Below are 26,357 nucleotides of genomic sequence, written 5' to 3' on the forward strand. Positions count from 1 at the left end.
TGGACATCGGACTCTGCAATATGTAAACAGTAGATCCTCATTTTCCATAAACCTGAGAAAACTTTTAGATTATATCTGAGTCTAATTTGCTTGTAAGATATAATGATTAATTTCAGTCATTGTCTCCTGTCTGCCAGCCCTCCGCGGTCAGAGGAACGGCAAACGTCCATTTAGAGAAGCGAGCACGTCTGTAAATCTCTCCGGCACTCTGTGAAAACAGGACATTTGATAATGTTTGTGCTGAAAGAGCGTGGGAGTGTTTGTTGTTTTCAAGCACTAGCCATTTGGAGACTTAAAGCTGCTTTCCAGCCTCCTGTACTGTAGGTTTTATTGTTATTTATTTCGAAATAACGTCTTTTTCTTCGCTTTAGGAAACTGGATTGTCAGCAGTCATTTCGTGTGATGGCTTGTTCCTCCTAACTTTATAAGCAATTCCATTTCAAACGCTTTTTTCATAACTGCTGTACTTTATCCCCATGATGCACCAAACAGGAAGCCGAAGACTATCATCAATTTTTTATCTGTATTTTTTTTTTTTATTTGTTGTTGTTTTTTAGCACTTCCAATACTTGTATGACCATGTAGCGTGTGTGTACTTTTTCTGAATTCATAGATAGATAGATAGATAGATAGATAGATAGATAGATAGATAGATAGATAGATATCAAATTACTGCTGTATTGCAATCTGCACAATGGTACCATCACAGTACTTTTCTCTAAGGCTACTCTCTCTTAATCTCTCTTGTTCAAAGCACAAACCGCAATCGCCCCGTCGAGACCAAGCTCATAGACCAGTGGTTACAAAACCAATTACCAGCAAACACTGTTCCCATGAGCCACTACAATAAACTCACGAGAAGAACAGAACATAAACCAGCTGGAGAAGAAGAGAGGTTTGAATCCATCCATATAAACAAGGGACAATCGCGCAGGAAATCAATAAATCTCCGATCAAGCGTGGCATAAATGAATTTCAAAACTTGCTCTGTGCTGCAATTGCTATAAGACTCACTTTATTCAATAGTAAGGGCAGCGCAGCCATAAACAGAAACAGATCCTCTATATTAGATTTGCATCAACTAACCACGGCAGACATGCTGTAAACATCATCACCAAATGCAGAACGAAGCGCTGACGCTATGCGTTTTGGTTAATATTGTTCTTTATTGCATTTATGTTTGGAGAATTTGATATTGTGTTGGCAGAGGGCAAGGATCTGAAGTACAGAAAATAATGAGTGCGCTTGAGGAGAGAAAGAGAGATGGAGACAGTGAGACAGAAAAGCAGGGGTTGAGGCGCAGGGTGAGTTGTATTCAGCTGTCACTCAGGCAGGTTTTATTGGTCTAGTACATACTATCAGTGTCTGGATGACAGTCACACCCTATCAATCTCTTCAAGACACTCTCTTTCTCTCGCTGGCTGTATGTGCCTTGTGTGTTTGTTTACGGTCAAGGGAAATTGCAAAAGCATCATGTTCAGACTGATGGAGCATGTGCAACTGTTTTGTAAAGTGACGCCTACTTTTATGGTCAGTGAGTTTCTGTTGGATATCTAATACAATGCTGAGTTGAAAATACAGACATCCGGTTTATTCCGATTAACGAATATCGATTCTTATTGATATTTTAGCCTATTTGCCGTATATTTGTAGTGTATCTAGCATCCAAAAAATCACAATGGGCGTTGTGCTTACTTGCTTTTGATACAAAACTTTGAAGACCTGCCAGTTTTATTATGAAATCCTCATAATAACTACAGTTTTGGTTCTCTGTAATGTGGCATAACAGATCGCAGTAGTCGCCTCAGTTTATGCGGCGTGTAAAACGATAATTTATTCCTCTTTACTACTAATTATTGCATAAAATGAACGTGAAACAACATCAGAAGGTGCGTTCAAAGAAACACAACGAGTTGCGTAAATATATCACTCATTCTTGTAAACGACGGTGCGTAATTTACTCAAAAAAGTCAATTAACGACTATAGAAGTAATATATTAATATAACATATGTATAATGCACCAATAGACATGGTTCCCGGTATAGTTCACAGCATTACTTGACATATACTGTATCTGACATGTACAAATAAATAGAAAATCGAGATTGGAACTGAATGAGATAGCAAGCTTATGAACTCGGTAACGCTTTAGTTTGATAGTCCACTTTAGAGATTCTGCTAACAGTAAGTAACTTTGCAATTACATTTCAAGCAGTCATTAGAGTTTTAGCAGACTGTCTGCTTAATTACTCAACACTTTATTTTGATGGGTCCACATACAACGTACAACACACTGACTATGAGAAACTTTGCAATTATATGTCAACTTATGCTACTAACTCTAAAAGTCTACTCTCATAATTATACATGTAAATGAATGAGAATTAGCTGACATGTAGTTACAAAGTTACTTATAACTAATAGATTGTCTAAAGCAGGCTATCAAAATAAAGCGCAACCTCGGTCTCAAAAGAAAATTGCGATGTTTGTTTCATTATTAAATTGCGGAGTGAAAGCGCAGAGACCCGTGGAGAGCAGTGCTGCAGTTGTCTGGCTTAAGAAACTGTTGTTTTAGAATTCATCTGCTGTATTTTTGCTCTCTTGTCTTTTTTGCTTTGTCTTCGGCTTTCGTGCGTTTGGCAGGGAGCGTGACTGTGATTAATGTTGAAGCAGTCGTCCTGTTGAGGACCGGGGACTGAAAAGAAGAAGAGAGGAAGACATGTGGATGCTGAGAGATGAGTTGAAGGGGAAAGAGGGTGATGAGAGGAGAAGAGTCACAAATCTTTGTCAGGTCGGAGGATTCCTGCCAGCTGCGAGGAGGAAACTGCAGGAAAACCTCCGATTGACTTTTGGCAGACACGCGATACACGCAAACGCACATTCAACCAGCACGGAGCAATAAATATTCAGGCTTTGAGAAGTATTAGATCAAACATTTACTTTCAGAGGTTCCCCTGAAGCAAACCAATAAATGGCTAAATGCATGAAGACCGACCAGACCCTTATGCTGTTAGAAAGGAATGATTTTAATCCAGTCAAACTGTTCCTTTGTCTTTAAAAAAAAAAATTTAGATTGATTGATTGGTTGATGATTGTATATAGCCATTCATCGATCATAGTGATATTATTAAGGTGCTCCTATTGTGCCTTTTTTAAGGCTTAATATTGGTTTGGGATACTCTTACAATAAGTTTACATGCATGCTTCTGTTTTCTCAAAGGTGTTTAATATCACCTCATTTTCAAGCGATTCTCAAAGTCCTAAGATTCAGTCACCCTAAAGCCCTCTGATTGGTCAGACGGTCCAGTCTGTTGTGATTGCTCTACCGTGTGCTGCTGCAGTCAGCTGTCACATAAGTGTGATACGAAATACTAACGTCCTGTTTAGGCTATGAGTCGATTCTTTATTTTGGGAGACAGTAACTTTATTGCACTTTCGGGATTACAACTTTTTGTTTACATTCGCATACAGCTACATTACACACTGCATGAAAGGCAATATTGGAAATAGCATTTATGCTATCATATTTATTTAATATTTATAATTTAGTAATTCATATTGTAATTTACTTAATTTTTACTTCTTTTGATTTATTAAATATATTATGTTTGTTATTATTAATGGTTGTTATAATTTAAATTATTACCATTATTTCAATTTTTTTTCTCTAAATATGTAAAATATGGGTGTACAGAAAAACAGCAGAGAAGAGTCAGCAGCTGTGTGTGTGTGTGTGTGGTGTGTGTGTGTGTGTGTGTGTGTGTGTGTGTGTGTGTGTGTGTGTGTGTGTGTGTGGAAGGAAGGGGACTGGAGCTTCTGCTGTTCTTTAGATAAGAAAATTAAAAATTGATCACAAAGTTTTCTCTCACACACACACACAGTGAGGCTGGTAATCTCCGTTTTGCTACACAATGTGTGGAATGGTAAATAACTGCTATGTGTGTGTGTGTGTGTGTGTGTGTGTGTGTGTGTGCATCTGTGTGTGTGTTTGTGTGTGTTTAGAAGGTGGATCCTCACCCAACATGGAGATACAAAAACTGCAGAAAAGCAATTTCAACTCTCTCAGCCTCTCTGCAGCTGTTTGTGTGTGTGTGTGTGTGTGTGTGAGAGAGAGAGAGAGAGAGCACACTGCCAGTAATTGCTAATGTGGAGCAAAGATGGGCAACAGAGCATGAATGAGAGAACGAGAGAGAAGGACTCAGAGGCCGTGGTTCGGAGCGGGGTGACACTTTGCTTGAGTCACCATTTTAAAAGCATCAGATGGACGTCTGGATGATGTGTAGAGACAATGCTGAAAATGCTGGATAGGATATTGCAATTTTATAAAGATACATTTATTTCTTTATATTTTAAAATGATCCTCATTTGAAAATATGTCTGTTTTGTAGTTATTTTTTAAATAATTTTTTAGTTGTTTATATGGACTTTTATTTACTTTTTTACACATGCACACATAATTACATATATTACCATGATATCATCATTATCATATATATATATATATATATATATATATATATATATATATATATATATATATATATATATATATATATATATATATATATATATATATATATACTTTTTAACATTTTTCATTTGTTTGTTACATCTTTAATGTAATTTAAAGTAATTGAAAATGGTTCATCTGTTTCGATGAGTGACTGTGTGTGTGTCATTTAGCAGGTGCGAGTGTGTATGTGTGTAGTAGCTTGTGTGACATCCGTATGCTCGCCTCAGTCTATTCACCCGTGAAAACAGGCTGTGTGTGATGTTACAACAGCTGAGCGTCGAGTTGTACCACTTTGATGAAGCAAAGGAGAGCGGGAGGAAATGAGGGAGAGAGAGAGAAAGAGAGAGGAATGAAACGGGCAGTGGGTTAATTTAGAGGCTGTGCATGTTCACTCAGGTGTGCCTTCCTTAAAGATGGAGAGGCCAGAAACACACAGTAGCCAATCAGAGCGCTTGAACTGAGAAATGGGTTTCCATTGCAAAGGGCACATTCTCACGAAGCTATTAAACAACTCCAATCACCCTCTCGTCTGACTCTTTCATCATACTGTGTGTGTGTGTGTGTGTGTGTGCTTCATTTCTGAAAGTGGCAGATCAATTCACTAGCTAAGTACACACAGCAGGGAAGATGGCTGTTTGGAATGATTTTTTTCACTCTTTCTCTCTTTCTCTTTTGCAGCTCCGTCCATTGTTCCCATAATGCATCAGGTCAGTTCGACGATGAAAAGCATCACGTTGTCATGGCCACAGCCTGAACAGCCCAATGGAATTATTCTCGATTATGAGCTGCGCTTCTATGAGAAGGTAAGGCATGCGATCGCTGCATTGGAGGAAAACTGCTTACTGCTCTTTTGATTCTTCCTTAAGATATATTAAATGTTCTTCATACATCCACTTTTATTTGAATGCTTTTAATGGAGGACGCAACTGGGTCAAATGGAAGAAAGTGTGGACTAGTTGAAGGTGGTTTTAATCTTGGTGGCTTGGGAACGTTCTTTCATTTGTTCGCGTGAATTTGGATGATGCTTTTATCCAAAGGCATGTTCTGCTGAGCTGCAGGAACCATAAGATACTCCTCAAATCAGAGAGATACGATTGGTTAATAATGTTGTTCAAGCCAGTACCTGTAAAATCTGATTGGTTTGCTAGTATGTTGTTCCTTAACCAATAGGCAATAAAATAAAAAAATTAAAATTATACTGCATCTCCATGAGTACATATATTTTAAAACATATATAGACTAATAAAAATATTCAAATGGATTATGGACGTTATTAGAGCAGTGAACTCACAGACTGTGATGTCATGATGAGGAAGTGAGGTACAGTGGGTTGCTAGGCGACAACATTGGCGGGGAGGCGGTGGGGTTTAGTTGTTCCGCTGGCCGGTTCCTGCAGAGAGATGCTGGAACACAGACCCTCTCACACCAATTACACCTAATGATTCCAGAGCCTCCCCAACCGCCGCACACACACACACACACACACACACACACACACACACACCACAGCCGTCACCCCTTTTAGAGACATCACGGCAGAGCACACACAAAATGATGCACATATACACGCTCCCGCCAGCAGTTATGCCTATATATCCTGTCTGATGTTCCTTTGAAATATATATATATATATATATATATATATATATATATATATATATATATATATATATATATATATATATATATATATATATATATAATCTCCACCTGCTCGGCCAAGGTCTGATAAAAACGCTTTCACACATTATATTTTCCAACCCTCCATACATTTCCAGGCAGATTGGTATATTCAAAGCTGAACATTATGAAGGGCTGTAGTAATAGTCTACACATCGCTGTCATACAAACACATTCAAATGACAGCTTTTATTAAGTACACTAGCTGTTCAAGATCAGCTTTTCTACCGTGCATTAGAGAAGTGTCGACAAGTAGTCAGGTTTAAAACATCATTTATGGTTTTACTAATTAATTAGACCAAAAAGCCATACAGTATTTTATTTTATATTTACTTTACGTTACTTTACCCCAAACACTTCAGTTCTCAGTGTCACAAATCATTCAGTATTGAAATATAATTATTTTATAATTTTGTAAAGGTTTTCCCATTACTGTTAATCAACTAAATGTCTCTTTGCTGAGTAAAAGTACAAAAAATTACACCGACCACAAATTTTTATACAGTACTGCATATATGTGTATATAATGTATTATTCATTTTTATTAATATTAACTATTCTAGAACATAATGGCCTAATGATGCATTATAAGCATTATGATACATCGCACAGCGTATCTTAATTTGACATCACCAGCAAAAGCAATGCAAATATACAATGAATATGCGATACGTCCGCAACCTCATCAACCAAATCAAACAAAGCGCACTAATTTTTAACAAACCCTTATTTGTTTTAGTTTTTTTCTTGTTGAAGCTAAGCATTGTTAATTGAAAGCATATTTCGCAAGTTGTTCCACCCAGCGCTGATTAGTAGAAACCGAAAATTGTGAACACATGCACTGACTTTTTGTTTTGTGTAATGACTGAAGTCTGCGAAACACTGAACTGCATATTTCTCTGGAGGACAAATCTTTGACTATTGTCTTTTCTGCAATGATGTTTGGTGAGATAAATGAGCTGCGTTATGAAAATTGGTTTAATCAAAAGCTCTGGGATAATAATATCTATATCCGGGATAATTCTCTCCTCTCGACAATAGTTTACTCAAATGCAAATAGCACAAGTGCAGCACTTATTTCCTTATAAATATGCATGCCGTGTAATCATATGCTGATTTATAAAACAGGCGAGAAGGAGAAAGGTACTTCAGAATCAGACACCGTACAGAAAATATCATTAATGCGGCTTTCTTTTGGGCATGAAAACATGAGCAATGTAGGAAGCACGTTACAATGCTTGTTTGCGGTGCTTCAACCTCATCTGCTTTTTGACAGCTTATAATTACAATTTTGTGTTTTATAAATATATGTGAAATTTTGCTTTTACAACAGGTTTTTTTAAAGGTTGTTTACATGGTTTTGATTAGGAGAGGGCAGCTTGATGATGGAAAATAGTTTGCAGTGTTTATGAGATTGTATTGGATTGCTTAATCATCACAGAAAAGGTTTATACATATATATATATATATATATATATATATATTAATTAAAAATATATATAAATAAATAAAAAAATATGTATGTGCATATATATATATATATATACACACACATATATACACACACACATATATATATATATATATATATATATATATATATATATATATATATATATATATATATATATATATATATATATATATATATATATATATATATATATATATATATATATATATATATATATATATATATACACACATATACACACACACATATATATATATATATATATATATATATATGCACATACATATTTTTTTATTTTTGTTTTCAGATATAAAATCCATTGATAAACATATATATATATATATATATATATATATATATACACACACCTATAATATTCAAAAACAAATCAATTAATTAATAATCATGTTTCAACTGTAGAAAATGCTTCCCATATAGTTTATTTTATGAGCCATTTTATAATTTAGCGTCGTTAGAATATATAGACATTACATTTGACATCAAGTGGCATCCCAACACAATATATATCTTTTAACATATTTAACATAGTTTTATTTATTTATTTGCTTGTTTGTTTAAATGGTTCCTACTGCTGGTTCTGAATATAAATGAATAGAAATGTGATTTTACCATTCCTAATATTTATTTAACATCACGTCAAATACATGCTTTTGTAAGGTTTGCGTGTTTTTGTTTTGAGAGAGGTCTCTGATTGGTTCACTGAGATAAAGAGTGGGTGTGGTTCGGTGAAGTTCACGGTAAAGAAATGACAGACTTCAGCCGTGAAACTGTAACGCTACAGGTAAAAAAAAGACAAGGAATGTGGTCATCCGTCAGATTATAAATAATAAAAAAGAGCACCTGGTGAAGGAGTCATACGTGTGAATAAATTACGCTAGCTCGAGTCGATCTCCCTGCACTGTCAAGATGAGATCAGCACCATTCTGCCCGAGGGTCTTTTTACGGTTCGCTTGACAGCAGGACTGGCAGATGCTTATTCTCTAAGCCATCGTGACAACCCGAGTCCATTTTTCAGGCATGAGATCAAATTCGGCGGCTAAATCAGCATAAATATAAAAATGCAGCGCTGCAGGAGAGAACTGTGGGTAGGATTTAAAGTTTCAGCTGTGATTGAAGCCGTCTTGCCACGCGATCGAGTTCCACAGCTGTATGTGATTATGTTTTACCGCGTCAGAAAGAAGTTCTGACTCACGTTTTAGCAGCCGCAAAGCCAGTATGAACGTGCGTGACTTAGCTAGACTTGGCAAATGAGGGCCGTGTAACGTTATACATGCACAGAGACTCTGGATTAGCGAAAAGGGGGAGGTTTATTTGAAGATTGTCTTTGGTTTGTAGATTCTGCAAACACATGTTCTCTGTACTTGTAAATGTTGAGTAAAGCAGACATTGTATTGCTTTTCTTGTAAATGTTCAGTGAGCGCACAGGTTGCTACAGTCCTGTTCATTTGCTTCTTGTAACTCAACCGGTTATCTGTTTTCGGAAATTGTAATCTATACCTGTGGTGAATCACAACCCAAAAACTGACTGATGATGTGGTCATGGACAGGAAAAAGAAAAAGTAATAAATACATAAATTATTTCATCTAAAAATATTTTTATTATGTTGTTATTTAATATTTAACACTTAACATCAACCCCCAAATTAAAAATCTATATTATTATTATTATTATTATTATTATTATTATTATTATTATTATTATTATTATTATTATTATTAAAGAAATATAATATTTCCTTGTTTTTTACAAATAGAAAAATATAAATAATAAAATTATATTATTTATAATAATAATAATAATAATAATAATAATAATAATAATAATAACTAGTATGATTATATTTTTAAAAATGCCTATCAATTATATTTTAGTCAATTATATTTGTTTTGGATATTTTTAAATATCTGTCAATTACATTGTAATCAAATAATGATAATATTTATAATAGTCATTATTATTATTATTATTATTATTATTATTATTATTATTATTATTATTATTATTATTATTAATGAAAACAAAGAACAAAAAAATAAGAAGAACAACAATAATAATAATAATAATAATAATAATAGAAAACTTTGATACCAACAAGATGTATTATAATTTATTCTTGCCATTTGATAATCTAATGTTGTTCTAATGTTATTCTGTTCCGAAGCAAAACCTTCTGAGAACCAGCAGTTTAAACAAAACTCTCCACTGTAACCGTGTCTGGCTGTGCTTGCGCACAAGTCCCTGGAGGTGCGTCTGTATCTCACCTTTGCCGAGACACTCCACAGAGCTTCCCGACTTCCTTCAAAAGAGCTGCAGGCTGCCACAACATGGCTGTCAATTACCAGCAGAAGCTGTCACTTCCAGTAATGCAGAAGGCTGCGCTGCATCTCCCATACTGGCTGAGATAACTGCCCGGACCCTTATAGATGTAGTGCTAGTTTTCTGGGACAAGGGTTCACGAGTCTCTAACCTCAATCATCAAGGCTAATGGAGAACCGCCGAAGCTCTGGCCCCGTGCTGCCACACTTCCTGTGCTCTCCTAAATGCTGTAGTGTGCTCCGGTAAAATAAAGTCTGTGAGGTCTAAAATCAACCACACTGAACTCCTAGACCCTGTCCGGCATTTACAAACAGATATGGGACGGTAAGTTGCAAGCTCATAAAAATGCTGGGTGCATCCGAGTAGTGCCATTAGTTGAATGTGACTGGGCTATTAAAATCATTGCTTGCATAAAACACTCTCTAAAAGCCTCCAGGAAAAATGTTTCCAATATTGCTGTCACGTTCTGTGGGTTATTTACTGCAGTACAATGCGGCTAACCCAGAACCCTTCTAATGCTTTGAGCTCAGGCACCTGCATGCTCTCGCCTCTCACCTCGGTGGTCTGTGCTGGGGATCTGAAAGCTGAGGGTCACAGATAACCCCAGCTTTAGTCCTCACGCAGCGAGCCAACACGAGCTAAAACAAGGAGTGTAAATCTAATCCGAAGTTGGGTGTCTTTTAAAGCAGAGGTCTTAGACTCACATGACCTGACGGCCACTAAAATAAATAAATAAATAAATAAATATTTAGAAAGTTTTAAGTTCTAGACACGTTGCATGTACATTGAATTTACATGTGAATTTTGATAGTGTACTCCAATAATCATTTGTATTCTTCTTCTTATTATTATTATATTGGTGTTTAAAGTCGCTTTTTTGATGTCTGTTGCTCATCTGTCAAAATGATGTAATGTCTATGATTCATCGTTTCAGCAACTACTATAAATGTGACTAATTTGATTAATGAGTTAATTGGCATAGCATCTAAGTATTTGCTAAAAAAAATGTTAAATGACTGACAGCCCTAATTTACAATCAGTGTGACAGTTTTTATAAGAATGGGTTATGAATGAGAGATTCGTTTGCATAAAGGTTCGAATTTCCCCAAAAAAGACAGAACGGAGAGATTAACAGTGAACAAATGTTGAAAGAATTAATGAAGAATGAAAGAAAGACGTCATTTTCATTTCTCAGATGTGACAAGTAGACTTTAGTTTAATCCACTCCCCCCCTCTCTCTCTCTCTCTCTCTCTCTCTCTCTCTCTCTCTCTCTCTCCTCTCTCTCTCTCTCTCTCTCTCTCTCTCTCTCTCTCTCTCTCTCTCTCTCTCTCTCTCTCTCTCTCTCTCTCTCTCTCTCTCTCTCTCTCTCTCTCTCTCTCTCTCTCTCTCTCTCTCTCTCTCTCTCTCTCTCTCTCTCTCGCTCTCTCTCTTTCGCTCTCCTCTCTTTCTCTCTCTCTTTCTCGTTGACTCTGTCTGTCCCTTTTCTCTGATCTCTGTCTCTCAGAGTTTCATGACACAGAAGATAACTCGCTTTTAAAAGGTCAGGGCCTCCATTAACTGCAATAAGAAGCTGCACGTGTGTGTGTGTGTGTGTGCGTGTGTGTGTGTGTGTGTGTGTGTGTGTGTGTGTGTGTGTTTTAGCCCAGAGGTAGAGGATTATGAGTCATCTCATATTGGCATCTTTAAAAATACATTATGCTTCATTCAGAATGTCTCTCAGTTAACATGCCAACATTAGTCTTCATAAACAATACTACAATATTACATTTCTCTAATAGAACGCTCCATAATAACAAGCCCACGCACAGCAAAATCATAATCCATAAAAGCCCACGTACGCTGTGTGATCTCTGCCTACAGCACTCTGCGTTTCTCCTGTGTTTGTTGCCACTTTTCTCTCTCTCTCTCTCTCTCTCTCTCTCTCTCTCTCTCTCTCTCTCTCTCTCTCTCTCTCTCTCTCTGTCTAAACTGAGAGCGAGCAACACATACCGCTACATCGCTCCCAATTCTACTGCACACTTTGTCAACAGATTAGTTGACAAAGTGTTAGTTGATAATAATATATATATATATATATATATATATATATATATATCACTGATAACCTCTGGCTTCCACATTCCCGTTGCTTCCTTCAAATTCAACAAAATATTTCCAATGAGAATTAACTCTGAAATCCTAACTGGGTGCTCAGGAACATTGTACGACTGATCTCTAAACCAAACATAAGAAGATTTGGATGCATAGTTTGTCCTGCAGGAAAATCCATTGATCATCATCTTCAGTGTTTGCACCAGAGGCATCATAATTTGTGTCAAAATTATGAACAATACTACCACTAATTCACGTCATTTGGTCTCATCATGCCATAAAACATTATTTCAGAACTCTAAATAAATTCAGCTCTATCCAAATAAATTTTAGCACGTTCAAGCCGGCCTTTTATGTTTTTCTTGGTCAAGAGTAGTATTCAGCACATACTCAACATGAAGGGAACTTGTCTTGAGTTCCTTCTTTTATCAGGTCATCTTTTTAAGTCTTTGGCAGTACATTTTATATCATTGCGTTTTTTGTTCAATACCCACAAAGGTTTTCTGGTACAACAGATTTGAAGTTAAGAAAGAAGACTTCCAGCTGTGTCTCTAAGAATTTTAATGATTTGGAAATCTTCATGTAGCCTTAGTCTTTCTAAAATAATAACTATTTCTTCACTATATAATTATAATTTATATAATTTAAATTATTATTTGAACTATAATTATTATTATTATTATTAATTATATATATATTTCAAAGTGCTTTATATAAAATAAGGCTGTAAAATAATCATAAAATAATCACAACCAATGCCAAATAAGACTAAAATAAAAGAAAAACATTTAAAAGAAAAATTAAAAAAATAAAAAAAAAACATATAAAATATTTATTTGTTTGTTTTTTGTGGAAAACATTATGATTATGTTTACATGGACAACCGTAGGGCTGGGCAATTTAGCAAAAAAATAACTACAACATAACTTTTTCTCTATTAATCCAGGAGCTTTTAGTCTGTCACAATGATGCAAACATTAAATATCAGACACACGGTAGTGGTTTCTCACAGGTTCTTTTATTCTATTGCGCTGCTTTTCCATAGTTTTTTCTCTTTAAACGCAGGCTCGTTTGACTGTTGCTCATCTCATGCATTAAAATTACATTTTAAAAACGAGACGCTCAAGTTAAGAGAAGTTCAACTCCCATTGTCTCGCATGTTTTTCTAGTCCTGTGCCCGCTTCGCATCTTTACCGACACAAAAGCTTTTTCTGTGTGAATGGCGCCTCGCAATATGAGCGCGTCAATCACGTACGTCAAACGTGAGCGGTTAATCATGTGCGTCGAAATGCGGTCGGATCGTTGTTTTTTCTTTGCTGTAATCAGGGCCATATTGTCAAACTGTCTAATTCTGACATTCGGTAATATTTACATCCAAAATCGCGCTTCCTCGATTAAAAAGAAAAAACATTGAATTCGAATTAATTGATCAAATCATAAAAATCGGCCAGCCCTAGAAAACGGCAATCTAATTATCTAGCTCTTTTATTTGTCGCCATATGGTTTCCATTGCCGTATGTGTATCCTGTTGTCAAATATGGCGATACGACGATAATAGTTTGATTAAGTTGACTAAAATAAGAATACCCTACATGTCTTGATTTCATTTGTGTTTACTTCGATTCTGACTTTATTATTAAGGTAATCACGTGAACCTAATCATCGTTTAATTGTGTAACGGAAGCGTTTGTGATGTTTTTGTTTCCCCTGTAGCTTTTTTTAGGGTTTGTTGATCTTTCGCTCACGTTCAGCTCACTGTTGGCTCTGAAATCGTCTCATGCATCTCACTTTGCGAGCCGAAGAAAGCGCATTGGCTCGCGGCTCCACAGTTCCTCTCTCTCTTTCCTGCAGATTAATAGCACACGCTAGCTCACTTTATAGACGAGCTAAGACGGTTTCTATAACAGGCGGTATGATAATGCAATTTAGCATATTAGAACGCACTTCTTGAGTTTTTCTACTCGATTAAATCGAGCGTTTGTGTCCCCCTTGCATAGGTGTGAGGAATTTAGAGACTTTTCCTCCCCGTTCCCTTCTTCCTTTTCGTGTGATTGCGGCTAAATATTTCTCTGAAGCTGTCAGTATTATGCGGCATGCGTAGCAGGACGTGAAACCCAGCCGTCAGTACGAAAGCGATGCTGTTATTACAAAGATATGAAACCGTACACAAGGCCAATACAAGGTTTTGTTTCAGTTGAATGAATTCAATCTCGCCGATCTCTCCGTGCTGCACAGAATACAGAGTTGAACCCATAGCTCAACACATACAGTACCATCCCTAAGACTTCAGAGAATCTCAGTGTTCTGGGTAAGCAGTGAGATCTGTAACACCTATCTGTCAGCATTACCGTGCGTCTCAATGCTTAATTGCTCGGCTTGCACAGGATTCCCCCGGAAATACGCTTAGTAACTGTGCGCTTTAGGATCTGTTGGTAGTTTTATTAATGTATAAAATAATAAAGAAAATCATTAAAAGAATTCATGAACTAAAAGGTTCTACATTGAATCCAAAACATAAAGCATGCCCGGCGCCATCTGAGTTGCTTCAGTGTAGCTCGATTCACAAACGACTCTTATGAATCAGTTGTTTTTAATGAATTGGATTCGCCAGCGTAGTCCAATTTACAAACAAATGAATCTTTGGAAACAGTTCTATTTAATAACCAGTGTAATGTGATCTTGCAAACCGGTTCTAATTAAATGAATCAAAAAAGTGTCTGATTTCGCAAGCAAATGACTCTTTTGAACCGGTCGTATTTAATGAATCAGAAATGTAAAGTGCAACAAGTGTAGTTTGATTAAAAAACGAATTATTCTTATGGACCGGTTTTATTTGATGAATCAAAAAACATACAAAGCAGCCAGTGTAGACTGATTCAGAAAACAAATTACTTTTATGAACTGGTTCTATTTAATGAAAAAAATAAACCAGAGCAACCAGTATAGTGTAATGTAGTTTTGCACTGTTTTTTAATCTCCTTGAGAAAATTTCAGCACTATACTGTAAATATGATTTTTATATAAAATAATAAAGCGATTATAAAATACAGTTTCAGTCTATTTAAAAAAATCACGTTTAATTCAGCTTGGTTCTTTATAATTGTTCATTCACTGATGCAGACTACAAATTCAGTATGGACCACCATAATTGGCTACATTAAACTATTTTCAATTTGAAACTGTAAATAACGTAAAATAAACCAATGTTTTACTCAGTGATAGAAAGAGTATATCTTGATAAAGGCCTAATTTATTAACATAATCAAACCAGCGTAGCAGTAATGCAGCTATACTCTCTAAAAGTAATCCCTAACATGCAGTCTTTGTGTTGCGTAGCTCTTACCAGGTGGTGTTGCCATCCTGCAAGCAGAGGTGGCATGTGCCACCCAGTTGGGGGAAGTGGCGCTTTGCCACAGCCAGCCGTGCCATGTTCACTGAAGGATGTTTGAGATGGCGTGTGTGTATGGGGTCCACGGTCCATTAACAGAAGGACTGATTTGACACCAGCCCCGTCCCCCTGTTTGTGTGCTCATGTGTGTAAGTGCGTGTGTGTGTGTGTGTAGGACAGGCGACTCCCTTCAGCAGGACAGATTGCTTTGCTGGTCTGTGGCAGTGACACCTGCCTCCTGCCAAAACAGACCCACTGCTCACCGAGGACCTGCTGAGAACTGTGTCTGTCTGCCCTGGCAGCGCTCCTATTGGCTGCCTGCCACAAGCTCCGCCTACTTTCAACACCATCTTGAGATGGTAGGAGTGGGGAGGGACTTCCCATAATCCCCATTTGACTGACAGCGGGAGAGGGCCGCCTCCAGAGGGGCATTCGCTGCTGGGGGAACAGTAGCCAGACCTATATGTAAAGTGAAGTGGCTCGTAGTCAAACACTGATTATGGCATAACACTGGTTATATGCAAAGTATTTCAGTTTTCTTTATGTATGTAGCATGCAGAAGAGCTTTTTTTTTTTTTGACACGAATGAACTGAAGTAAGTTTTTAACAGCGATGTCTTTATTTGATCAGAAAACTGGAAATGGCAATGTTTTTTACACAAAATTAAATAAAAGCAAAATCAGAGACCAGAAAATAATATAAAATATATTCAGTAATTCTAAAAAAGCTCATTAAATGTATAATGAAAAATTAATTTCATTATTTCAATACTACAATATAAAAATGTTTCACATAAATCATGTTTAAATAATACAATTATTTAAAATAAATTACACAAAATGTCCTACACGAAAATAATAAAAATAAAATAACAGAATAATCATTTATAAGAAAATTAAATATAAGAATATATATATATATATATATATATATATATATATATATATATATATATAAATATATATATATATAGAAATATTATAAAGAAAATTAAAATACAAAAATAATTGTTAAAATAACATTAAACATTAAAACTAATAAGTATTTTAGTATTATAAAGAGAAAATATTATTAAAATGTTTGGAATGAATCTTTAATAAAAATTATTTCAAATAATTTTAATCCTTATTTGATCAAATTGACAACAGGAAAGATTTTCTACACAAAATTAGATCTAAAATAGAATAGCTGAATAAAGGTTTTACATCCATACACTTTCACAGTTTGTTTTAAGGAAAGTGGTTGCAATTAATTTATTTTAGCTACATTCAAATAATAAAAAAAATAAACAAACTAAAAGTTAGTTAACGAAATTATTTATTTAAATGTTGCTAAAACAAACTGATTGCAACCAATTACATTTTTTCAGTGAACCTTTCCGTTATTCTTATTTTAGAGAGTGTACGTTTAATATGCGATATGTAGTTTGCTGGTATTCTGAATATATTCGCACTGAACATTTTTCAGTTTCTTTCTAATTAAATTGTTTGGCCACAATCAAAGACAGCCTTGATAAGATGTGAGAGTCTTTAAGAAATCACAAACGGAATCTGAGATTGTTTGTTCTGCTCATTATGAAGAGCTGTTGTTTATTTATTTCTTTTTAAATCATGTTAATTCGTGTCACTCAGCACTGTGCTTATTTAATCTCCAGAACAGCAGCGTTTCTGACAGGTTTTAAAGCAGATTGTAATCTGTGCGCTACGCGAGGACAATCACAAAGAATGTAAAGTTCAACATTTCATTACTCTGGGTTAATAAACCCCCAGAGGTAATGGGGTATGCAAATTGAGTTGAAAACACTTTTTTTGAATAACGGTTTATGGTTTTAAAAGTCTAGTTTCACCGAGAGAAAACTTGCGGTCTTATAATTCAGCAAATATTGATATGTATTTCACTCCGTCCTTCTCACAAATTGACCTATATCCGCTATATAATATAAAATATTATAATGATTATATAGTGCAGAAATAAGATGAAAAATGAGGTACCCTCAGGCCATCCGAGATGTAGATTAATTTATTTCATCATGGGAGCAGATTGGATAAATTTAGCATCACACTCAGCAGCGGATCCTCTACAGTGAATGGGTGCCGTCAGAATGAGAGTCTAAACAGCTGATTAAAAACATCACAATAATCCACAAGTGGTCCACTCTCCAGTCCATCAGCAAATAACTTGACGAGTAAAAAGCATGATTAATGTGTTTTTAACTTTAACAATTGCTTCTAACTAAAATATCCGTAATGTGCTTCTACGGTAAATTAATTGATTTTAAAATCAAATCAAACCAGTTGTGAACAAATACGTCAGTGGCTTTTTATGTGAGAGAATAGCTGATGGACCTTTTCACCGAAGGAAGTGTCATGATGGATTTTGACAGTAATTTAAAGCGAAAATGCCTCAATCCTCAATTCGTTTTTTTTTTACAAATATGCAGTTTTTCACTTCACAGAATGTTCAGTGTTGACTGGTGATGTTTTTATCAGCTGTTTGGACTCTCATTCCGACGGCACCCATTCAAATCTCTCATCTAAGCTCATTTGCATTTTTGCCTGAACTATTCCCATTCCAGATTCCACCGTAAAGCGTCTTATTGTTTGTCCGATTCCCTTAATGACACTCGCTGTTTTTATTTATTTATGGCCCAGCGGTGAGGTCACGATCATGTGTTTGTGAGAGTCCTTCATTATTTATATCTCAGCGCTCCAGCGCCCTCCGTGCTTGTTTTATGGCTGAGGTGATGTCAGATGCTGAATCCACCGTGAGGACGACACATATTTAGACACGCCATCTTGTTTTGTAAATTACAGACAACACGCCAAACCTTCCTGCCCCTTCACATGTCACTCATGCACATTCTCAACCTAAATTAATAATATCACTGTTATTTCTTCCCTGATTATTATCATTATGTTGCAGTTGTTAAGAAACAGATTTCGCCTTCGGCCATCACAGTAGGGGTTTTTGTGTGTAGCGTGGGCTTTCAGCATCGCTCTGCTGTGAATTTTGATGAGACCTTGAAAAGTAAATTGAATGTTGTAGCAAAGTCTCTCTCTTCCCTATCTGAGGCTTTACTATATCTCTCTTTTTCTCACTCCCAAAATACCTTTCTGCAATTTTTTATTTACTTACTTTTGTTGGTATGTTTACCTACAACCGAGACAAAAACTAATGCGCCATATTTAAAGACCGTATCGTACAGGTATGTATGCTTTATACTTATACATGTGCATACGCATTTTAAAATCTGCATAATAATACTTTTAATCAATGGTGAAATGAAATTGAGTTTCACACACAAGATTTCTTGCTGGTTAACTATTTTTTTTCAGCGTTTTATTGTATAAAATCCACTGAAACCTCCGAGACATTAACAGACATGCCAGTCCGTTTCTGTCGCGTGTGAAGTTTTGTTGTTTTTTCATTTTTCTCTTTATTTCTCAAAGCAATCTCCGCCTTTCATCTCTTCCAAATTAAAAGAAAGCTTTCTGCTTTCTTAGTTTTTGAAGTACAAAGAAGGCCGGTTTTTAAAGGTTTTACACGAAACGCTGTTTACAGCATATTTCACTTCCACAATGTGATTGTATGCTGAAAAGAAACAAGGTATTTAATCAGAAGCCATCTAATTCCGATATCTGATTTTATCTACGAGAAATTGATAGAAGCTTTAAAAGTAGAATAAGGTCCTTTTTAAAGCCACGTTGCTGTTTTAAGCGATTGCTTTTAAACGTCAAAATGGTACACTGATCACGGCAAACGGTGTCTGTTCCTTTCCCTTGCTCTGCCAAAAAGATCTGTTCCGAGTGTATAGAAGTTTGAATTTGGTGAAAGGTTCAGTGAAAGCTATGGATTGTTTTAAGGCAGCAACTAATGCACATCTACAGCATTTCACTTAAATTTGAGTTACGTAATTACCACAGTACATTCAATCTACAAAATCTACAAAACTATACACACGGTTGCTTTAAAACACTGCATTGTTATGAAATAGACTACAACAGAATAGAACCCTTTAAATATCAAAGCCTGACAAATTTCTAGTAACGCCGTTTCTTTATTTTAAAAACTCACTCTAATGTAATAATTAACGCCAAAGACGTTTATGATATGAACGGTAAATTACTTAGGCAATTATAGTCAGCCACTTTCTCTCTACACGCATACACACGCTTTCTCGCTCTGAGGTGTTGATGGAGTTTAGAAAGAGAGATCTCATCGCTAACACATTACCGTCTCGTCTGCTGCTAAATGTCCTTTCTGATGGCATCAGCGCTCGTCTGCGGCTCTTCAAAGAGGCTCATTTCACTAAACCAAGGTTTTTTTTCTTCACCAAAAAGGAAAGCATTTTTCCTCAGAGGTTCTATTTATTTGAGGCCTCAGATAAAGTTTGTCTGAATATCAACTTGGATGTTTCTCAGATGCCTCAAGATACTGTAGTTGTACTTCAGTTTTTTTTTTTAAAGACTTGTGACTCATCTCGGTAAATCTGAACTCTAAATAAGACAACGTTGGAATTCTCTGATGAGCGATGATGGAGACAATTGGTCTCACTGCAGTCTAGAAGAAAAAAATTAGATATTAGCAAGCCCTTTTTAACCTTAAAACAGAGCCCTGTGGTAATAAAATCTGTAATATAAAAAAAGTCAACCAAGTCTTTCTCTGTCTGGCAGGAGCTGTCTGAGGAGAACTCCACGCAGGTGAGGAGTCAGACGAACACGGCTCGTGTGGATGGATTACGGCCGGGCACCATGTACGTGATGCAGGTTCGCGCCAGGACGGTTGCCGGTTTCGGCAAATACAGCAGCAAAATGTGCTTCCAAACCCTCACAGATGGTACGAACCCCCACGCCAACGCCTGCGCGTGTTTGTGTGTGAGCCGTGTGTGTATGTGTGAGGAGGCACTCTTTGGAACCGAGCGAACTCGTTTTTGAGCAGATTTATTTAGAGTTGTCGAAATAAATGCTTCACTGTTCCATTTTTATGCTAACTAAATTCCAAGTTTGACTGATCATCACTGTGTGTCATAGAGAGGTTAAGTGTGTGTGTTTGAAACTGCTTAGCTCATTTATCTAGAGAATGATGTAATTAATTATCATTTGTGGGGTATCTATCTATCTATCTACCTACCTACCTACCTACCTACCTACCTACCTACCCAACCCACCCATCCACCCATCCATCCATCCATCCATCTTTCTCTTTTTATCATGCTTATTTGTCCCTCCCAGCCAGCTTCCGCATTCTTTTAACACTCTCTTTCTCTGTATTTTTTTTCTCTTGCACTTTCTCTCAGCGGAAGTGAGTGGATGTGTTTATTGTGTCTTAGGGCACATTTCATTCATTAGTGGTTGAACACACACACACACACACACACACACAATTTAGTTTTTCATCTGAGGTTGATTTGATTGCTTCAAGTCCATTCTTTTCCTTTTTTGTCCATTATTATTTGGAAATTTAGGCCTTTGCAAACTTAAATGGACAACAAGAAACACATATTGCTCTTTCTCTCATACACACTCTTGTAACCTCTGTCTCCCTCATGGGTTTGATTAATGGCTCTGTATCTGTAGTCTAGCATGTCCTGCCTTATGACTGTGCCAGACACACACACACACACACACACACACACACACACTTTAGATGCCAGGGGGACTGGACTCTACAGGACAGAAAGACATCCACCAGGCAGCTGGCTAGTTCCTGGGGCTTCACACTCAAACACACACACTTTACCTGTCCACCTCACTCACACATTCATTTTTTAGGCTTTTACGCAGCCCTTCTTGTCTTTGCTGTCACACTGGTGTAAATATAACTGAACTGCTTTGGCAATCTGGGACAACACACAAAGAGACACAAGTCTAATGTGCGAGCATGGCCCTGTTGTTAGAAGGTGTGATACATATTACGTCTTGAGTATAATTAATGCACTTGTGCAATATATCTGCATTTTTGACTTTTGCATGCATTTTTTTTTCCAATGCGTCTTACACTGTATTCAAGGTATACAGTTAATGCATGATTCAAACCCATGACCTTGGCATTTCTGGCACCATGCTTTAAGAGTTGCGCTACAAGATACACTGGATATTCATGGCACACATCACAAACATGCAATACATGCAACAAACACACAAAAAACCTATGTTAACCATGTAGCCAAATCACTTATATGCATCTGTGTGTGCATGCATGATTTTAATGCTTTTTTTTTTTTTTCTCGTATGTTTGTTTTGTATTTACATTATTTGGTTGTTTTTGTTGCACGCATGCTTGTGAAGATTTGCATCACTGATTCGTTTCATTTTCAGTGTTGGCTGCATACATGCATTTCATGGTGTTTATTTATATAGATGATTTGAAGGATTGAATAGCGAGTGCGATTACGCATTGTTGCAAGTTTTAGGTTTGTCTATTTGTAATACATTCATGCACAAAAAACTGAAACACAATTCAGCCATGCAAATCACACAAACACGTATGCAGTCCACAAACAAATCTATCATGTTAATTAAGTTAGTCTCGTCATGCACTCAACAAACAGACATGCACACTCTTCATCATGCTCTTTTGAAATGTAGCATTCACTAACACAAATGAAATGGAAAATACAGACAGAACACAATGATGTCACACTGATGAAGACAAAACTCCCCGTGTGTGTGCAGGCGTATCCGTGCCGTCATACTTACTAAAGTAATTAGTGCGCGAGTTCGCTCTGCGCCAGCTAACAGGTACATCCACTGGCATTCTGCCATGGCACGACATTCGTTACGACAATTAGCACCGATCACGGGGGAGAGAAGTCCACCTCACGCACACACATCTTCTCTAGAAGCACAACACACGCTCTCCCTAGAGTCTGTCTCTCTCTTTTCGTTTTGACAGCCAGGTGTAATGACGAAGAAATGATTCTGTTAAATGAGGTGTGTTTAAGCCCAGTACACACAGAGACTGCTCTACTTCCTGTTGGCCATTATGGATTTAGCCTGCTAAAAACGACCACGAGCGCGATTGTTTAAAAAGTGGTCACAAGCATATGCAACGTTTTAATAATTCTAAAATGTGGATTTGCTGCTCAAAGAAATTTTTTTATTTTTTTTTATCAGTATCAGTATTTAAAACAGTTGTGGTGCTTAATTAGCTTTTTTTTGTGGAAACTGATAATTTTTTTCGGGATTCTTTGTAAATGTCTTAACTGTCACTTTTAAACCGATTTAATACATTTTGATACTTAAAAGTATTAATTTCTTAAAAAAAAACAACTTTTGTGCATTAGTGTGCATAATGCAAGTTGCATACAATAATAAATGCATGTAAGAAACCTACATTGTTGTAGTTGTTGGGCTGTGTTTGCGTAGCTTCTTGTTGCTAGATTTTTTTTTTCTGTCTGTCAAACACAGAATGACAATTAATGATATAGATCAGTCCCTTTCACTCATGCTAATTCTTCCCCCTAGCTAGCGTTCTCATTTTTTCTGACGTTCTTTCTCTCTAATTTTTCTTTTATGCTTTGTGTGAAGCTCCACGGGTTTGTTAGATTATAATGTGGCTAACATTGTTAGTTAGTTGTTTTTTTTTTTTTCATGACTTTTAGCTGCTTCAAATTAAAATTAGCTTGTAGCTTAGCATGCTACAATCTCAGATAGCTCCCTTAAAGCACACATGTGCTTGTTCTCCTGTATATGTGTGAGCCGGTCGTGGGTTTGACTGTATTTGATCGTCGACAAAAGACATTCCATCCTCGTCTCTGTTGTTTTTAGACTGTGACGGTGGGATTAGCCGTGTTGACGGGCCACACACATCACTCACACACACTCCACCAGTCGCTGTCATTCGCCTGTGTACCTTAAGTGTTTTCCTTCCCTCCTTTCATTCCGTCTGTCCTTTTCCATCACTCTTTCTCAGCTGACATCTGTCAGCGCTAGGCATTAGTATACCTGACCACCGTGTTTTAGCGCTTCCTTTTGTATCATTGTATCACTCTATTATCTCTCTCCCTCTCCATTCCGCTCGGTTTGATTCAAAGCTCACACCTCCTCACACTTCTTAAATCTGTATTCTTGTCTTTTTCCGTACATCTTTGTTCGCCCCCTCTTTCAATCTCCTATTCATGCAGTCCATGAAACACTTCCCTGAATGGCTTCTCTTGAAATGTTTTGTTTACGTTCTTTCATCCCCTGTTTCATCTCTATAGGCAGCGGCCATTTCAGTTATTTCTGTAGCCTAATGCATCCTGTCTCTCTCTGTCTAGACGACTATAAATCAGAGCTGAGGGAGCAGTTGCCACTGATTGCGGGCTCAGCCGCGGCTGGAGTGGTCTTCATTGTATCTCTGGTGGCCATATCTATAGTCTGTAGCAGGTGAGTTGGCCATTGTGGAAGCAGACGTATGACTGCCGCATGTGCTCACGAGGATGAAGAGCCTCAAACTAGTTCAGACTAGATAAATATGCTCCTGATTCATACTTTTACTTTACTTTTACTTGTAAGTGAATGTGAAATGTAATATACCAAATCATCTGCAATGGAGATATCTACAAATATGTATCGATTTAGTACATTTGATGTCTTATCGATTTAATGCATCTCAGTATTTGAAATTCCTTAAAAAAAACAAGCTATGTGCATTAGTAATGCGCATAATGCATGTTCCATACTATAATAAATATTACATATTAATCATAAATATTACATATATTTAATTATATATTAATTAAATGCATAATTAATGTATATTTATTTACTTTTCTAGCTTTTTATTACAATTGTGAACATTTAATATTAAACACCATAGAACAGGAACTAGAAGCGATTTGTTTATGCTGTATTTTAAATCTCATTTGTTGAAAGATAACCACTAACTCTCCTCAAAGCACTTCTCACACTGATAAATTGGTCTTTATCTGAGTAGGTTCTTTGCTGTAGGGTAACATTAACGATGGTTGAGGTGATGCAATTCCTGTAAACAGTAAGCAATTCAAGCTTTTAATCCAAAAATAAAAGGAATTGGATCCAAAAAGGCAAACCACCAGACACAACTCTATCCAAACGAACCAGACAAAAAGTTTTGTCTTCAGACTTTACTTTTGGTCAGACAGAAATTTAGATCAGAAAGCCTTTGAAAGTCTTTTTCTATAATTGTGTTCTCAAATATTGAATACAACACCCCTTCGTTACACACAAACTGCGATTGGTCACTTGAGATAACAGCTAAAGAGTCTCTGACTGAGCTGCTAGCCAATTCTTTGCCAGAATGAACTGCTTTTTAACGAGACATTACTTCCTTGTCAGAAACTCATAATATAATACTATAATTGCCAGCTGAGCAACGATATTTTGCACGTATAACATTATATAACCTGCATATGAAATGATCCTCTTGTAGAAGATCCATACAGGTGGTGCTGGGGAAGGTGGAGGGTTTCTGAAGTGCATTTCAACTGCTACAGCCAAGTACTGTAATCTTGAGCAGCGAGCTCATTAGCTGCTAATGTAAAAAGGAACCAATCAGCTGCCCCGTGTGAATAATCATGTGATTATATCCAATTGAGTTGAATATAGAGATGTAGAACCTCATCAACCTGCGGCATCTAAAGTTCCATGACTGAACTTTGTATTTCGTAACTGAATTTTCCCTCTTTCGTTCAAAGGAAACGGGCTTACAATAAGGAGGCGGTGTACAGCGACAAACTCCAGCACTACAGCACCGGAAGAGGTGAGCAAACCCTTTATACTATAGAGACCGTTGTACGCTGATGGACATCTTCGTTTTACAGCGGGCACCGCCTCTTCCTCTGGGGCAAAACCATTCTGAAATGGGTTTTTAATAAACGAGAAAGCAAACATATAGGAAAACAAGGCGAGGGATGTGAGGTTACAGGAAATGCCGCGGGATGCGGTGTAACGGAGGAAAGGAACGAGGGATCGCTTCAGGCCTGTGCACTTTTAAGAAGCTGACACTAAAAAGCTTCCTACCCGTATGCATCCCATAGCCCTGCGAGAAGCTTCAGGCTCATTAGGAAGTGAGAACTCTCTCTCTTTCTCTGTCTCCTTGTAAGCAACCTCTCTGAGGATTCGGTGGGCGATCTGTGAAGCTAAATTTAATTAACATAAGTGCAGACGAAAAAGTAAACAAATGATGTGACAGCCAGACTCACACATCAAAAAGACAATTTAGAAAGAAGAAAAGAGAGCAGAGATTGTGAGAACGTGATCTTGTAGTCAGGAGAAATATTCAGATAATTACTGTATCAGAATTTATTCAGTTTTGAATGTCAATGCATATGAGCTAAAACAAAGCGAAGGACACTCCACTATGAATATAATTGGCGAAAATGTCACAGCCATTCTTGGGTTTCCCAACATTAGAATTATTAAAACTTTTTTAAGGAAGCATGGAGTTGGTGTCCGCACACAGAAGCGTTAACCCCATCAGGACTTTTATTTTATTTCATTTATTTCCAGCAGGACATTAAAGAATTGCCTTTAGCACCAAGAACAGATTCTCTGTAAAAATATAATCGTAGTTTAAATGAAAAAAGAAAACCTACAGATATTGTTAATATAGTTAAATCATATTTTATATAGAAAATCTTTCAAGTTAATTTATTTAGTTACCATGAAGTATTATCTTAGTTTTAGCTCTTTTACTTTTGTTGGTATATTAAAGTTTATTTGGGCTATTAAAATGCATAAACGTGTCCTCTTATATGTTTTTGGAGGATTGTATGAGTATTCAGTCATTTCACAACAGGAGACTGCTGGGAAACAGTACTATAAATGTTTGCACCCTGGAGTTTATATAACAAAAACAAACAAACAAATAAATAAATAAAAATACATCGTATAAATTCTCATTCAATG

The 26,357-nt window shown here is 36.5% G+C and overlaps 1 protein-coding gene across 1 annotated transcript in view; it reads left to right on the forward strand.

Moving 5' to 3' along the window:
* Nucleotides 1-26,357, forward strand: part of LOC122324242 (ephrin type-B receptor 1-B) — a 191,819-nt gene that overhangs the window by 139,502 nt on the left and 25,960 nt on the right. Inside the window, exons 6-9 of the mRNA XM_043218532.1 lie at nucleotides 5,193-5,317; nucleotides 20,160-20,322; nucleotides 23,747-23,855; nucleotides 25,145-25,209. Of these exons, the coding sequence (XP_043074467.1) occupies nucleotides 5,193-5,317; nucleotides 20,160-20,322; nucleotides 23,747-23,855; nucleotides 25,145-25,209 (462 nt within the window). The remainder of the gene's footprint in view (nucleotides 1-5,192; nucleotides 5,318-20,159; nucleotides 20,323-23,746; nucleotides 23,856-25,144; nucleotides 25,210-26,357) is intronic.

The sequence above is a fragment of the Puntigrus tetrazona genome, chromosome 2 (genome assembly GCF_018831695.1).
Source record: "Puntigrus tetrazona isolate hp1 chromosome 2, ASM1883169v1, whole genome shotgun sequence".
Classification (NCBI taxonomy): Eukaryota; Metazoa; Chordata; class Actinopteri; order Cypriniformes; family Cyprinidae; genus Puntigrus; species Puntigrus tetrazona.